General features: G+C 38.9%; 1 protein-coding gene across 1 annotated transcript in view; it reads left to right on the top strand.

Annotated features, from left to right (window-relative positions):
* Nucleotides 1-8,832: 8,832 nt before the first annotated feature.
* LOC103606846 (S phase cyclin A-associated protein in the endoplasmic reticulum-like) overlaps nucleotides 8,833-18,016 on the top strand; it is a gene marked incomplete at both ends in the record, with an annotated part of 78,468 nt that continues 69,284 nt past the window's right edge. Inside the window, 2 exons of the mRNA XM_008591383.1 lie at nucleotides 8,833-8,933; nucleotides 13,457-13,573. Coding sequence (XP_008589605.1) covers nucleotides 8,833-8,933; nucleotides 13,457-13,573 — 218 coding nt within the window. The remainder of the gene's footprint in view (nucleotides 8,934-13,456; nucleotides 13,574-18,016) is intronic.

The raw sequence follows: 18,016 nt of genomic DNA, 5'->3' as shown, positions 1-18,016 counted from the left end.
GGCTTCTGTTTATTAGCTAAGACAACTGCCTCTTCCAGTCTTTTTGGACTGGCTTTGTTTAGGACATGAATCTCACCAGTCACCCCAGCCAGAGATTCTAGATGTCTCTCCAACCTTTGTGCTTATCCAAATGGCTTTCTTTGTTCTTAGTGGCCCTCAGATTAGATTGTGATGAGTGCTATTACTGTCATGAGTCAGGCAAGATAGAATCCAATCTCCCTAGCTGGAAGAGGTTGGAATTGAATTTGTGTTTCTATTCCTTCTATCCTCATGGAGGAGCTAGGAACTGGAGTTTATTTCCCAGTTAGTCTGCACTAAGCTGGTGAAAGGATCTGTGGCAAATGCTTGTATTTTCATTCAGACTGCACACTCTTTCAACCCATCGCTTTGCTCTTTGTTGCCCACATGGGCCTAGTGAGATGCCTGGTCCATCTGCCCTCAGAGATAGGTGGGTTAGCTGGGATAGAGCTTGACAAGTCTGCACTAAGCTGGTGAAAGGATCTGTGGCAAATGCTTGTATTTTCATTCAGACTGCACGCTCTTTCAACCCATCGCTTTGCTCTTTGTTGCCCACATGGGCCTAGTTAGATGCCTGGTCCATCTGCCCTCAGAGATAGGTGGGTTAGCTGGGATAGAGCTTGACTCTCTCTCTGGAGCAAGCTAGTGGAAGGAGTTGTGGGAAGTGCCCACATGCCCTTTCAGGCTCCCAGAGAACTACTGATTGCCTGTTTATTCAGTTCGCAGATGTAGACTAATTAATGGTCTGATAAAAATTGGTAGCAGCTGGAAAAGTCAGGCTATTAGGCGTGTAGTCACTCCGCTCAGGGGAGAAACTGGGAGCCTGGAGTTTTTTCCTATTAGCTCATTGTTGAGCCTTTGGGATATCTGCTAGAAGTGTACCCATTTAAAAATCACCTCTTTCCTCTCTGTGGTTTAGAAAGACTCATGAATGCAAAGCCTTATCAACTCCCAGAGCTAGGTGATTTAGGAACCAGTCCTTCAGATGGAAACTGTAAAAGTTGGGGCACTCAATACTTGCATAAAATCCTTCCAGGGAGACTCTGCAGACCTCGTTTTGTTGCTGGAGCAAGCTGGAGTGGTGGTGGGGGAGAAGGGTTGGGAATTGCCCATATTCTCCTTCAGGCTTCTGGACTGTTGTTCACCTGCCTTGTCAGCTTCCAGATGCAGGCTAGTTAGAAGCCCAATCCTTAGTCTGTCAGTGGAAGAGTGTGCAGAGAAACTCCTTCCATGGAGAAACTATCAGCTGGGAGTTTTTCCCTTTCTTTTTTCCCAGAGCACAGGGGAATAGCTGCTGGAAGTGCTCACATGCCATCTAAAAATCACCATTTTGTTCTCTGTGACCTTGGGAGACTTGGGAATGCCAAGTCTCTTTTCCCAGACCTAGGTGATTTAGGAGCCAAGCCCTTCAGCGGGTACCATTAAAGTTGGGGTGCTATATGTGTGGTTAAAATCCTTCACTCCGGCCGACTCTTGACCTTGGGAGACTTGGGAATGCCAAGTCTCTTTTCCCAGACCTAGGTGATTTAGGAGCCAGGCCCTTCAGCGGGTACCATTAAAGTTGGGGTGCTATATGTGTGGTTAAAATCCTTCACTCCGGCCGACTCTGTGGCGCACTCGGGAGAGTGCAGCGCTGGGAGCGCAGTGCCGCTCCTGCCGCGGGTTCGGATCCTATATAGGAATGGCCGGTGCACTCGACACCAAGCCAAGGGTTGCAATCCCCTTACCGGTCACGAAAAAGACAAAAAAAAAAAAAAAATCCTTCACTCCTGAGGGACAAGCTGGGAGTTGGGGATTACTTGCCAACTATAATGCATAGTACTTGAAGTGGGGTTTGTGTGCAAGTGTGTTTCAGCCTTTTCTACTTGTTTTGATGTGGATATCTTTTCAGTTACATGGTGTATAGCAATCTTTTAACTAGTTTCTGGCTATTCCTCACTGGTAGTTGATCCATGCAGGTATTTATTCACTGCATCCATGGGAGGAAGGAAAATCAGGAGCCTCCTATTCCACCATCTTGCTGACATCAAATATTGTGTTTTTTACTTTAAATTCCTCTTGTTTATTGCACTTAATATATAGGAAAATGATGGACTTTTGTATATTAGCTTTGTTTCCTGCAACCATGCTGTAATTGCTTATTAGTTCCAGGAGTATTTTGTTGATTATTTAGGATTTTCTACATTGATGCTCATGTCATCTGGAAACAGAGTTTTATTTCTTCACTCCCAATCTGGGTTCCCTTCTTTTCTGTTTCTTGTCATGTTGCATTAGCTAGGACTTCCAACCCAGTGTTGAAAAAGAGTTGTGAGAGGGGACATCTTTGCCTTGTTCCTGATTTTTATGGGAAAGCTTCTGGTTTCTCACCATTAAGTATGATATTAGCTCTAAGTTTCTTGTAGATATTCTTTATCAAGTTGAGGAAATTCCTCTCTATTTTTAGTTTATTGAGAGTTTTTACCACGTATGGGTTTGCTGCCTTGCTAATTAGTTGAATTCCTTTTATACCTTGGGTATGAACCCCTTATCAGATATATGGTTTGCAAATATTGTCTCCTATCTTGTATGTCATCTCTTCACTGTGTTGATTGTTTCCTTTGCTGTGCAGAGCTTTTTAGCTTGATGTAATCCCATTTGTCTATTTTTGCTTTTGCTGCCTGTGATTTTTGGGTCATATTCAAAGAAGTCATTGCTCAGACCAATGTCTTGGAGCTTTCCCCCTGTCTTTTCTTCTAGTAGTTTTACTCAGGTCTTGCTTTTAAGACTTTAATCATTTTTGAATTGAGGTCTTATGTTTAAGATTTTAATCCTTTTTGAGTTGAGTTTTGTATATGATGTGAAATAAGTGTTTAATTTCATTTTCTGCATATGGATATCTTGTGGTCCCAACACTATTTATTGAAGAGACCATCCTTTCCCCATTGTGTGTTCCTGACACATTTGTTGCAAAATCAATTGAATTGGATTTTGTGTTTTGATCTGCTCTGATAATCATTTAGCCATTTGTCATATCAAATGATTTTTGATATAATTGGAGTACTATCTATAATTTGTTATTGTTTTCTATTTTTTTGCCTTTGTTATTATTTTTGATTCTTTTTTTCTGTCTTTTTAGTTTTTAATTGAGCATTTTGTATGATTCTGTTTATTCTTTTTTATTATCATATCAGTTGTATTTCTTTTTATGGTGTTTTTTAGTGGTCACCTTAGAATTTGCAATATGCATTTACAACTAATCCATCTCAGCTTTCAAGTAACACTGTATCACTTCATAGGTAGTGTGAGTATCTTATAATAATAAAATAATTTTAATACCTCCCTCCCTTTGTTACGTATTATTGCTGTCATTCATTTTTCTTTTACATAAGCATACATAACTACACACACACACACAAGCAAACATAATAGAATATATTGTTGCTACACTTATTTTGAACCAGTTGGTATGTTAGATCAACTTCGAATAAGAAAAATGAAAGTTTTATTTTGCTTTCACTTATTTCTCTTTGGTGCTGTTCCTTTCTTTATGTAGATCCAAGTTCTGACCTATATCATTTCCCTTCTCTCTAAAAACTTTTTCTTTTCTTTTTATTATTTTTTTTAACATTTCTTGCAAGGCAGGTCTATTGGCAACAAATTCCCTCAATTTATGTTTGTCTGAGAAAGTCGTTATTTCTTCTTACATTCTGAAGGATAATTTTACTGGGTACAGAATTTGGGGTTGGTGAGTCTTTTCTCTTCTATGCTTTAAATATTTCATTTTAGTCTCTTGTTTCTTGTATTGTTTCTGAGTAGAAGTTTGTTGTAATTCTTATCTGTGTTCCTTTATAGGTAAGGTGTTTTTTTCCCTCTGTCTTCTTTCTGAATTTTCTCTCTTTCTTTGATTTTCTGTAGTTTCAAAATGATATGCCTAGGTGTATTTTGAGGGGGAGCATTTATCCTGGTTGGTGTTCTCTGAGCTATCTGAATCTGAGGTTTGGTGTCTGACATTAATTTGGGGAAATTTTCAGTCATTATTCTATTTTCATTGTTAAAATAAAGTGGCTGACTATAGATAGTGTGTCTTCATCACTGATTAAATAATTCCCTGGGGAATTATTAGCTGCAAAACATATTTAATATCTTTTGCAGCTAATATTTTCATTTAGTCAGCCAGTTCTTTAGAATGCATTTTTCTAAATAAGATGGGGGAGGATAGAAAATTGCTTTAAGAGGGATTGTAAATTATAATTTACATTAGGCATCTTGAGAGAAAAACCTTTTGCTTAATTAACTCAGGAAAAGAGCAGTATTTGCTGGCATGCTATCAGTAGCATAGTATGCCTTTCTCCTATGGTTTGAGTTTTCATAGATTCAATATTTCGACATGTAATGTATTCCTAACAAACATTTGGTGAGTAAATCATAGGATCTCAGAACTGTTAAATAAAATTGTCTTATCCACTCACCCATTACACAGTTATTCTGACCGTATTCCCTCAGTGATTGAATATACCCTCTGACAGAGTACTGGCTACCATTGGTAGCTAATTCTCTTTTGAGGTAGCTCTGCTAGGTGAAAATCTGTCATTTTCAACCGGCCCATGGTCACAAGAAAGATATGAGAGGAAGGACTGCTGTACGCCCGTGAAAGAGACACTCAGACGCGGCAGGGGTTCTGTCAGGGCAGTTCCACTTTATTGCCCTTACACTGCAATTTATATAAGCAAGCAAGTAGGGGCTTTCCATGAACTAACCAATCAATTAAAGGATCACACGGGCATGCATTTTGTACTAACCTGTTGAGTATAGTGATCACGAAGGGTTCACGAGTGCATGAACCCTTTATATGGAGGACCAATAAAAACCTTTTGGAGCTATCTTGGGTTACAACTCCCCTACTTCCCGCAGGCGCCATCTTCATCCTCCACCCATAGGCACCATGTGGCTCACAGATAATGTTTGCTCCTAAAAATGGGCCCAACACCATATTTTATGTAAAAGTAGTATAATCCATTTACGACAATCTTTTTTATACGTGAAGATAGCTATCATACCATCCTCTTAGTCTTTTCCAGTCTAGTCATCTAGTTTTTACTGTAGATTTTATTATGACTTAGTTTTAAGGTGATCCACAGGTTAGACTTGTTATATTGTATTCTACTTTATCTTTCTAGCATCCTTAAATTGTCAGGCTTTGAATGGCTTATCAGTCAGGCTCTCGGCAGCCAGCAACAGAAATAGACTTTGGCTGATTTAAGTAGAACAAATAATTTATTGGGAGGATATTGGATTTTTCACAGAATTGACAATAAGGCCAGTGAATCAGAGTTAGAAAATGGGCAGAAATCAAGGGAGGTTTTGCAACAGAAATATCTGGCTAGGATGTAGTGTTTTATAACAGTACCATGCCTCTATATCTTTGCCTTATTTGCTTCAGGTTCAAAATCTAAGACAAGTGAGTCTGATTAATTCCTGGTAATACTTCTATGCTTTGCTGCCAAGGTGTAGGGAGGGGGAAGAGTATCTCCTCCTTTTGAGTCTGCACAAGAACCCAATCCTTAAAACTACAAAGGGTGTGGGAAGGCTGCTTAGCAATAAAAAAATTAGAAAAATATGTTTAATGCAAATACAGTAACCTCGGAAGAGTTGCCTCATTTTATCCTGGGTTGGTTAGATCTCCTTCTTCTTCATAGATATTATTATATTGGTATTGATGCAGTGTAAAGTCATATTTGTTTTTAGCTCAGCAAGCTATTTACTTAATTTGAGTTTAGTATCAAGCAAATTTCCCAAGATTTGCCCTGTTTATATGTGTCCTGTGGTAAGATCACCTTTCTCCCAGTCTCGTACAGTTGTTTCAGAATCAAAGAAAGTAGAATCTGAAATTTATCTTTTCAAAATCTCATCTTTTTAGATTTGCCTAATTACTATAGGCTGTCAAGAACAGTTGGGCACTGAAAATATGTGCACCACATAATGTACTTTAAAACTTTCTAGTAGCCTCAATAAAAAAGTAAAAAGAAACAGGTGAAATTAATTTAAATATATTTTATTTAAACTAATATATCAAAATATTATTTCAAAATATTTCAATTTAAACTTTATTAATAAGATTTTGTGTGTGTGTGTGTGTGTGTGTGTGTGTGTGTGTGTGACTTCTTTTTGGGGGTGATGAAAATGTTCTGGAATTAGATAGTTGTACAACTCTGCATATGCTAAAGACAACTGAACTGTATACTTTGTATGTGTATATATTTAGAAAATCCAGAAGAATCTAAAGAGAAATTTCTAGAAGTATTGAGTGAGTTTAAGTTACTGGATACAAGTTCAAAATACGAAAATTGACAGTAACAGAAAATGAAAAAGAAAAAATTTAAAACTATTTATTCTTAATATTAAATCTAATAAAAGATGTGAAGGACCTCTACACAGAAAATCATAATAGATTATTGGGAGACATTGATTGAACAAGATATAAATATCTGTTCACTGTCCAAAAAAGTCAGTACTATAAAGATGCCAGTTTTCTTCCAGTTGATCTACAGAATCAATGCAATTACAAGTAAAATTTCAGCTTTTCCCCTAGGAAGTTGACAAACTGTCTCTAAACTTAATATGGAAATGCAAAGGGCTGGGATCAACTAGACAACGTTGAGGTCACAGTTATAGCTGGATGATTTACTCTAGTGGATTTTAAGATTTATATTGTAGCTACAGCAATGTAAGAAAGTTTGGAATTTACATAAGAGTAGATAAACAGACCAGCATAACAGAGGAGAGACTCCAGAAACACACCCATGCTTATGGATATTTGATTAACGACAAATGATGACATTCCAGAGTAGCAGGGAAAGATTTAACTTTTTAATGACTTGTGCTAGGATAATTAGATATCTTTATAGGGGAAAAACTTGACCTCTATTTATTACTGTACACAAAAATCAATTCCACATAGATTGTAGGTTTAAATGAAAAAGGTATAATGGTAAAGCTCTAAAAGATAATGTTACAGAATATCTTCCTGATCTTGTTGTAGGGAAAGATTGTTTAAAATGAAACAAATAGCACCAGCCCTAAGATAAAAGAGTCATAAATTAGACTACATTAAAATTAGGAATTTCTGTACATCAAAAGATTGCATTCCATTAGGAGAGCAAAAAGGTGAGTAGATATGTGCAACCTGTATAAACAACAAAAGGCCCATTTACAAAAAGATATAAAGAACTCCTATGCATCAATAAGAAAAAGACAATTAACCCTCTAGAAAAATGGACAAGTCTTGCACTGGTAGTTCACAAAAAGAGGATATCCAAATGGCCAATAAGCTTATGCAAATGTTCTCAAAAATCATTAATAATCAGAGAAATACATATTAAAACCCTAATGAAATATATTACACACCCACCGACAAGAATGGCTCAGGTTAAAAACAAACAAAAATCCTAAAATGGACAAAATCAAGTTTAGGCAAGGATTTGGAGCAAGGAAAACTCACATACACTGCTGTTAGGAGTGGCACCACTTTGGAAAACAATTTGGTGTTACGGAATAAAGTGGAAAATAAAATTACCCTGTGACTCAGTAGTCCTGCTCTTGGGCTTGCACTCACCAGAAATTCATGAATATGTGCAGAAGACATAAACAAGGGTACTTTAAAAAGTTCATGGAGGGGCTGGCCCGGTGGCGCACTAGAGAGTGCGTCGCTTGGGAGTGCGGCGGCGCTCCCCCCAAGGGTTTGGATCCCATGTGGAGACCGGTTCCCGCTCACTGGCTGAGCGTGGTGCGGGTGCAACATCGAGGGTTGCGATCCCATTGCCGGTCCCCAGTATGGGCGTGACACCGAGGGTTGCGATCCCGTTACCGGTCAGTAAAAAAGGCAAAAAGGCAAAAAAAAAAAAAAAAAAAAAAGTCATGGAAAGATTTGTGTTATTTTCAATTCTGTTTTTCCATGAACTTTTTGAAGTACCATTATACATAGATAACAGCATATAGTCTGTAATATCCAAAAATTCAAAATGACCATAGTATTCATCAACAGTAGATTGGATAAATATTTTGGATAAGTAGATATTTAAATAAATAAATAAATACAAATATCAATAAATAATTATTGATAAACATATTAGGTAAATAAATATTCATACAATAGAATTCAGTTCAGCAATGACCTTGGACAATGACAATAAATGAATTGCTGGTATATTTTGCAATATGGATGAACCTAGTAAACAAAGGACAAAGGAAGCCACCAAGTAATGGATACTATGTGAGTTTATTTATATGCATTTCAAAACAGGATCAATTAGACTATTAGAAATCAAGGCAGTGGTTAGCTGGGAGGAGGGATGGGGTAGAGAATGGGAGGGGACACCAGGGAACTTTTAGACTGGCATTGTTATCTTTTTTGTCATGGATGGTGTTTACCTGGGTCTTTGCTTTGCAATAATTCATCTGTAGAATTGTGTTTTGTGTACTTTGTGATGGTTACTTGGGTCTTGCCTTTGTGATAGCTTATTTATACATTTATGTTTTGTGCACTTTTCTGTATATTAAACTTCATAATACAAAAGGTTAAAAGGATAGCTATTTGGGGAAGTCTTGAGAAAGAATATCAATACCATTTCTTGGTTTTTATACTCTGAACTTCACGTATTTCTTATTATCTTACCAAACAGAATTAAAAAAATCTAGACCAGTAGGTTATGCAGCTTCTTCAATGAGGATTATAATGTAAAAACTATTAATTTGTAAGTTTTTCACTCTAATAGTCTTTTTCTTGAAACTCTTTAGTCTCAGAACGGAATTTAATGGTTTTTGTTTGTTTTAAATTAGGAGGTGCTAATGATGCTGGATAATTACGTGAGAGATTTCAAAGCACTGATTGACTGGATTCAACTTCAGGAAAAGCTAGAGAAGACAGATGCTCAAAGCAGGTAGTGAACTCTGGTGTTTATATTTATAGAAGCCAGTAGTTTTGGTAGCAGTCATTGAAATTGGCAATTGACTTAACCTCAGATTGACTTGAAACTCGTAAAAATCTGAAAGATGGGTGCTATGTTTCTCATTCAGTTCAATAACACATATTTAATGGGTACCTACCAGTGCAAGACACTTTATTCAGTATTGAAACTTAATTGGTGAATATGACACATTTACTCTTTTATGGAATTTGTAGTCTAAAGGTGTGGTAAAATAGAACTTATTAGTACAAAAAACTATCATGGGTGTTCAGAGAAGGACATATCTCTTTTGGAGGATAGATTAGGAAAGATTTCATGGAGGATGTAGAAAAAATGTTAAAAGGATGTGATGAATTTTACCAAGCGGTTGGCCTTTCAGATGAAGTGAGTGAATTAAAACAGCTATGTAAGTGAAGGGCACGTGTGAAGTGAAAGTAATGTAGAGAAAGTTACAGTGTTTCTTCTTAATGTAGTAGGCACTGAGAAAAACTGGTAATTTTTTTTTTTTTTTTTTTTTAAAAAAAATGACCGGTAAGGGGATCTTAACCCTTGACTTGGTGTTGTCAGCACCACGCTCAGCCAGTGAGCGAACCGGCCATCCCTATATGGGATCCGAACCCGGGGCCTTGGTGTTATCAGCACCGCACTCTCCCGAGTGAGCCACGGGCCGGCCCAAAAACTGGTAATTTTTGATTAGGGAATAATGAGAGATCAAAGCATCTTTAGAAAGATTCATTTGGAATCAGTACATATCTGAATGCTGTGCGAGCAAGGCTCAGGGACTATTGTGGTGAAGAAGACAGACACAATCCTTGCTCCCGTGAAGTGTACAGTGCATACTATGGTCTGAAGGTGTGCCTCCAAAATCCTGTGTTGAAACTTAATCACCAGTTGTGATAGTATTAAGAGGTGGGGTCTTAAGGAGATGTTTAAGTCAGGAGGGCAGAACCCTCATTCATGGGATTAGTGACCATATAAATAAGGTGGAAACTGAGCTGTTCTCCCCCTTCCAACATGTGGGAACATAGCTAGAAGGCACTGTCTATGAGGAATGGGGTCCTCACCAGACACGGAATCTGCCAGTGCCTTGATCTTTGACTTCCCAGCCTCCAGAGGTATGAGAAATAAATTTCTGTTATTTATAAATTACCTAGTCTAAGGCATTTTGTTACAGTAGCCTGAATGGACTTGGTGCATTTCTAGCAGGAAAGACCGATATTAAATAAGTGTGGAAAGTGTCACCAAGAAGAAATACAGATTACTCTGGGAGTGTAGGAAAAAGCACTGTCAACTAGTTTGCTGACTCCAGGAAGGCTTCCCTGAGGAGGTGATATTTAAATTGAGACAAAATTTTCAAGTAGGAGTTAGTTAGACAACGAGAAAAGAGTAATTTTAGATAGATGTAACAGTATGTATGATGGCCTGGAGGTGGGAGAGAGCACAGTATAGTCAAGGAATTTAGAGTTTAGCAGGGCAGGGGTGAAAAGAACAAGGAGAAGAGTACCATGAGATGAGCGTAGAGAAGTAGTCTAGGACCGGATTGTGTAGAGCTCTGTAGACACGATAAAGACTTTAGACTTTATTTTGGATCAATAAAGCGTTTTTAAATAAGGAAGTGACATGTCATATTTGTGTTTTTAAAAGATCATTTGTGGGAATGCTGAGCTGTGGCAATATAGTTTATAGAGATGATGGCTACTCAAACTACGGTAGTGGCAGTAGGGATAAATATTCAAAAGATAGCTAATCAAATGGACTTAGTATTATTTTGGTTATATGCAAAGGCAAAAGAACAGTTTATTATTTAGTTTAAACTTATCATTAAAACCTGGACCCTTGTGAAATGAGCCAGGGATGCCTTTTTACCCAGAGAAAACAGGTCTAGGCTGCATCTTTCCCTTGGATTTAACCTCGGTTCAGTCGCAGTGGGTGGAACCATCTAGTAAAGAAAGCATCTTTTGTCTCATTATAATGTATCAGCCCTATGGAGGAACCAAGTGGGTGAAGGAATCTCAAGAGACAAATCCAGGAGGGCTGGATCCCCAGGGAACCAAATCAAGAGAAACTGACATGTTGATCCTTTTAACATTTTCATTTCTCACAATTAAAATTTATTATTATTATTATTATTATTATTATTATTATTATTATTATTATTATTAATTTGGTGCCTGCTTCATCCACAGTTCTGGGTGGGTCAGGCATAGGTATTTTTGTTTTTACCAAGCAATTTCACCCCTTCCTCCTGGTAACAAGTGATTATCTTTGGGGGTACATTGATAGGAGCTAAGAAATCATGCTGATTTGGGATGGCTATATTGCCCCTTGAAGATAAGCAGAGGAAAGCGGGTTGAAATAAAATGGAATAGATTTACAGAGAGAAGCAAAGATGAGAGAAATTATGTGGTTTTTAGGAGTTTGAGGGTGTTCTTTAAAGCTTATCTAGTTACAGGTCTAATCCTCATGAGTCCTGATTCTAGTTTTTACCCCCCTGGATGTCCTTGACCTTGCGCAGTTTACAGCCTTACAGTAAATCTTTATTTCCATTTTCTTTCTATTTTTTATTTAACTTGATTTTCTATTTCTTGTATCCAAAAAGAGTCATGTATTTAATCAACAATACATAGGGAAGAAAAGGTAACTAGATTTTTATTTTTCATGCTTGCAATCTCCATTCAGCTAGTGGTGGCTACGTTGAAGATTGTATTGAGAAAGACTCAGAGGCCAAGTCCAAGCATAACAGGGTAGTTATCGTTCCTGTCCTGGCTACATGGTTCAAAAATATGCCGGAGGCATTTCTTTTTACCTTAACCAGTTATCAGCATTTCTTCTCTTTCCCTCATGAGACAGCTCCCAGATATGGAATCTTCCCTCTAGATGGCATTATCCATCTTACATTCTTCAAATTATGCATCAAAATTCATTTTAGCTAAACTTGAGATTTAAATGTAAAAATTGAAATTGTACAAATTTCAAGAAGAAAATATAGATAAATATTTATATATTTGGGTTGCAGGTAAGGACATTGTAGGACAAAGGCAGAAACCATGAATGAAAATATTGATACATTTGTTTTGTTTTTTTTTTCCTTTTTGTCTTTTTTCGTGACCGGCAACAGATCGCAACCCTCAGTGTCGCGCCCGTACCGGACCGGGACTGGCCACGGGATCGCAACCCTCGGTGTTGCGCCCGCACCTCGCTCAGCCAGTGAGCGGCCGGTCTGTATGTGGGATCCGAACCCTCGGCGGGAGCGCCACCACGCTTCCCAAGCGGCGCACTATAGCAGTGCGCCACCGGGCCAGCCCGAAAATATTGATACATTTGATTTAATAGGAATAAAATAAGCCTTTCAATATAAAAATTAAAAAGTTTAAAAGCAAAATGCAAAATAGTTGCATCACTGATGCCAATGGATTTATAACCATAATAGTAGTAGTAATAGTAGTTGTAGTAGTAAACTATCTCAAATCAATTAGAAAATGATGCAAATCCTATAGGAAAAAATGAGCCAAAGATACCAAATGTTAAAATGTCCCCTGGTTAAAATGTTCTGCTTCACTAGTAATGATAATAAACATATATAATTTAAAAAACAAAGACAATGAAATGCCCTTTTGCCAATGAAATTTTTAAAAGAAGATAATTGTTGGCAAGGTTGAAGAGAAATAGATATTCTTTATCTGGTGGTGGTATAATTCATTACAACCTTTTTGAAAGGTGATTTGGTAGTAAATTGTCAGAAGCTTTAGATTTTTGAATAACATTTTAAATGAAGTTTTTTGTTTCCTAACACTATTGCTTTTTTAAGGAGAGTGAAAAAATCACAATCATTAGATTGAATGGAGAGTAAGATACAGGGAGACCCAGGGGAGTGATAGGGATCTGACTGAGGGCATCGGGAGAGAGTAGACATTGCTTAAGGAAAACATTTTAGTAGAGATTGTGCATCTTGTCATCTGATTGATTGGTTTTGGAATAAAATTTAAGTTTTATTTCTTAGATTTCCCAGCAAAGAGCAATGAAATATTTATGCTCCCACTCTCATGGGTGTTTAAGAGTAGAGGAAGAGTTTACATTTTCCTGTGTATTTTTCATTTAACCCTCATCATTTTCTTTTTGTCTCGATCTGTGTCCCACAAACTTACTCCTATAGTACATTAGACACAAGCGGCCTGAATTAGTACTATTGCCTTTTTTTTTTTAAGCTGGGTGGGTGGAGGGTTGTAAATCATAGGTGGTATATCTCATGTTTTTGTAACTTCATGACCCTTTTGAGATAAGTAGAGTTCTGTTGCTATGTTGTAGTGGGTAGAAAATCCTCGGCTGTGCATCATCTGTGATTTCTCATTGATAGTATGGTAACTTTCTGGTAAGCAATGCTCTGGGGAAAAATTATTAACTGATGATGTTTTTACCCACTAAGAACTAAGAGAAAAGATTAGGTTTTTCTCCCTTTTCTGCATTGATTTAATCTTTTATATGTCTTAAATTGGTAGACCAACATCATTGGCCTGGGAAGTAAAGAAGATGTCTCCAGGACGTCATGTGATTCCAAGTCCATCAACAGAGAGAATGAATGTAACATCTAATGCTCGAAGAAGCTTAAATTTTGGGTGAGATGAACTAAAAAAAAATGCCTGTTAAGGATTGCATTACAGTAAATTATTTTCTGTAGATTGCTTTGTGTTTTACATACTGTATGTCATTAGGATTGCTGAGCTCAAGCATTGCAGGACATCCTGTTCTAGGGGGATGAGGACAAAGCCTGGACTGTTGTGGACAGTTCCTCCTTATTTCAGTATGTTGCATTATTAGTACATTCTGTCTGACAATTGCAAGCCAGAAGGGGAAGAGCTTGGTTGATGAAGGCCATTTGGGGACCTGTATTCCTGCATTGTGTATATGTTTGAAATTGTCTGAATAAAAAGTTAAAAAAAAAATTCAGGAGACTAAAGTTTAGCTTTTAGGAGTTGTAGTGTATTCAAACATAATGGTTGATCCAAAGATTAAAACCCATTAACACATCACATGCTAAATTATTCTTTTTTTTATTTTTTATTTTTATTTTTAATTTTTTTATATTGTTACAAATCGTAATTATTCTTTATACCCCTTGTCCAATCTCTCCCCATCCCCCTCTCCCTCACCCCTCTAAATGCCCTAGATTTCTTCTCTCCTTCTGAAAGAATAATGGTTACTCTGTTAATTTGTTGCCTAGATGATCTGTCCAATGCTGAGAGAAGTGATCAGTTCCCCCAATATTATCATAGAGCAGATGCTTCTTCTGTCACTCTGAAATGGGCTTTGTGGAAAGAGACATCCTCTTCTTTTCTTTGTCTCTGCTGGTCACTCTTCTTGTGTGAATGCACTCCAGTGGTTGGCGGACCATCTGCATGGTGGTTGTGGCATCTAGCTGCTTTTGCAGCAGCCATGGTTATTGTGTTGGCTGTGGTGGGCCACCCACGTGGAGGTGCTGTTTTTGGTATGCTCCTTGGCACTGGCGGTATGCCTAGTTGTGGGGTGTGTTTGGTCCCCTTCTCCATGCCTCTGGTTCCTGGGAAGGCCCCAAGGCACTGGTGCCATTTGCCTGGTTGTGGGAGAGAGATCCAGTCCCCTTCTTCATGCTTCGGATCCCTGGGCAGGCCGCGAGGTGCTGGCATGGTGTGCTTTGTTGTGGGAGGAGGGTCCAGTTCCTGGCTCCATGCCTTGGATCACTGGGTGGGACCCAAGGTGCTAGCTTGGTGTGCCTGGTTGTGGGAGAGAGATCCAGTCCCCTTCTCCATGTCCCAGGTACCTGGGTAGGCTCCGAGGTGCTGGAGCCATGTGCCTGGTTGTGGGAGGAGGGTCCGGTCCTCCTCACCATGCCTTGGGTACCCAGGTGGTGCCCAAGGTGCTGGTGCAGTGTGCCTGGTTGTGGGAGAGAGGTCTGGTCCCCTTCTCCTTGCCTTGGGTCCCCAGTTGGGCCCCGAGGTGCTGGCATGGTGTGCTTTGTTGTGGGAGGAGGGTCCGGTTCCTGGCTCCGTGCCTCGGGTCACTAGGCAGGACCCAAGGTGCTGGCTTGGTGTGCCTGGTTGTGGGAGAGAGGTCCAGTCCCCTTCTCCATGCTCCAGGTCCCTGGGTAGGCCCTGAAGCACTGGTGCGGTGTGGTCCACTTCTCCATGTCTCGGGTCCCCAGGCGGGATCCGAGGCGCTGGTGTGGTGTGCCTGGTTGTGGGAGTGGGGTCCGGTCCCCTTCTCCATGCCCTGGTTCCCTGAGCGGACCCTGAGGCGCTGGCATGGTATGCTTGGTTGTGGGAGGGGGTCCCTTATCCATGCCTTTGGTCCCTGAGCAGGCCCTGAGGGACTGGTGAAGTTTGCCTGGAAGTGGGAGTGGGGTCTGGTCCCCGGATCCAAGCCTCTGGTTCCCAGGCCAGCCCCAAGGTGCTGGTGGTGTGCCTGGGCTGGAAGTAATTTTTTGTCCTTTGCTTCTAACATGGGGGACCTTACTGTGGGAACCAGTACTTGAGCTGTGTGGTTGTTTAAATTGCTACTTTGCTGCTGTTTCCCTAGGGAAGACTTTTTTGTGCCACTCAGGGTTTAATGGTTGATCTTATAGGTACTTCTGGCTCTCCAGAGACCTGGTGGATCTGTGTTGTGTAGAATCTCTGATCTGGGCCTGAGTTTTTTCTTCAAACTGCACCCCATGCGATTCTGCATTTCTGACCAGTCTCCTCTGAGTGGTCCTGTGCTGATTCGGGGGCAGGTCAGCTGTCCTTGCTGTGTCCCAGTGTTCTCTCGGTGTTCCCATCTTGCCCATTGCCCATGCTCCAAACACTTCCCGTGGGATGGGCCCTGCACTGTTCCATTGCAATGACTCACCGGCCTCTGAATGGCTCCCTTTTGTCAGTTGTTCTGGCTCCTCGCTCCTGGGTGGGTCCATGGGAACCCTATTAGTGGTCTTGCTGTCCTGGGGGCCGCCAAGGCCCTCGTCTCCCCTGCTGCCTCCAAGTAAGTCCATCCGCAGGGCACAGCTGCGGCTTCTGCCGGCTCCTGTTCCATATGTTCATCAGCTCAAGCCTTAAAGCAGCCGCGGCCTGAAATGCTCAGAGGAGTTTTTTCTTTCTCTCATCGTAGTTTCTCCCGCCTTCATAAACTCCGTAGGTCTCTCCTCCTCTTCCCCTGAGCTCCAGCGGCCCCAGCTTGGCTGATGTTACATTTTTATAGTTGTAAATTTGGTCGATTTGTGGGAGAGAGTGACACTGGGAACCGTCTATTCTGCCATCTTGACCAGATGATGCTAAATTATTCTTAACATGAAGTAGCAATCTCTTTCCCAACAAAAGATCTTAGTATATATTATACATTGTGTTATTTCCATACAAATGACATCTTTTACATATATATTTTATATTTTATTTTTACATTTTATATATTATACTTGAATATATTTTATATATATTTATGTATTTTATGTTTTATTTATATTCACATATAATTTATAGCACATCCCCACAGTTTTAAAATTTTTTTTAAAGCTGTTGTTTTTTGAATCAGATAGGAGAAGAAAAGAGTTACAAACAAAAACTACATTTACACTGTCTTTTATATTTGCCTATGTTGTTATCTTTTCTAGTCCTTTATTGTTGTTCTTTATTTATTCATGTAGATTCAAGTTAATGTCTAGTGTCCTCTCATTTCATCCCAAAGGAGTCCCTTTAGTATTTCTTCTTAGGCAGGTGTGCTAGTGACAGATTTTCTCAGTTTTTGGTTAATCTGGAAATACCTTAATTTGTCCTTTAGTTTTTGAAGGATAGTTTTGCAGTAGATGGAATTCTTGGTTTACAGTCTTTAAACACATTGAATATGTTATTTCACTGCCTTCTGGTTTCCATAATTTTTGATGCAAAATCAGCTGTTATTATTGAGGATCCTTTAATTTCATGCATCACTTCTCTGTTGATGCTTTCAAGATTCTCTCTCTGTCTTTGGCTTTTGACAGTTTGCCTATGATGTATCTACGTATGGATCTTTGAGTTTATTCTACTTGTAGTTCATTGAGTCTGTTGGATGTATAGATTAATGGTTTTCATCAAATTTGGGAAGTTTTTGCCCATTATTTCTTTAAGTATTCTCTCTGCTCCTTTCCTCCTCTCCTTTGAGAATCCCACTATACATATATTGGTACTCTTGATGGCATCCCATAGGTCTTTTAGGCTCTATTCATTTTTCTTTTCTTTTTTTTTTTTTTCTGTTCTACAGACTAGAAATCTCAATTGAGCTTTTTTCAAGTTTATTTATCAAAACATAGTGATTGTACATATCTGTGGGATACAGAATTCATTATCAATATCTGTGTGCAATATGTGATGATCAAATCAGGATAATAATTATATTCAACATTATCTGCTATTGAGCCCCTCTGGTGAATTGAATTTTTAATTTTTTATTGTATTTTTCAACTCTAGAACATTTATGTGGGTTTTTTTTACATTTACTTTCTGTTTATTGATATTCTATATTTAGTGAAACTCCATTCTCATACTTTCCTTTAGGTCTTTAGACATGGTTTCCTTTTTTCTTTGATATTCTTTAAATGTAATTATAATAGCTGATTTAAGGTGTCTAGTAATTCCAATGTCGGGGCTTCTTCTTACAACTATTCTTGTGAATGGGCCATACTTTCCTGTTTGTTTGAACATCTCATGATTTTTTATTAAAAACTAGACATTTTAAACAATAAAATATGGCAGCTCTGGCGATCAGATTGCTACCCTCTCTGGGATTGTTATTTTGACTGGTGGTGGTTGTTGTTATTGCCTTGAGCCAGTAAATTTCTTAATCCTTGCCTAGTCTGTGTGTCTGATGTGGCACACTTTTAATGCTCTGATAGTTTACAGCTCTGCCTTTCCTATCACTTCCTACTTTCTCAGAGCCTGAAGGCCAGTCAGATGTGAGAGATTAGGGCCTTCTCAGATCTTTCCTGAGCATGCACATAACCTGTACATGTGTGTGGCCTTCTTGATTTCCAGGAATATGTTGGAGCTTTTCAAAACCCCCTATGGGACATCTCATTCTCT

This window comes from Galeopterus variegatus, unplaced genomic scaffold, assembly GCF_000696425.1.
Source record: "Galeopterus variegatus unplaced genomic scaffold, G_variegatus-3.0.2 Scaffold6885, whole genome shotgun sequence".
NCBI lineage: Eukaryota > Metazoa > Chordata > Mammalia > Dermoptera > Cynocephalidae > Galeopterus > Galeopterus variegatus.
The sequence above is the reverse complement of the archived record's forward strand: the minus strand, read 5'-3'. Positions and strand labels throughout refer to the sequence as shown.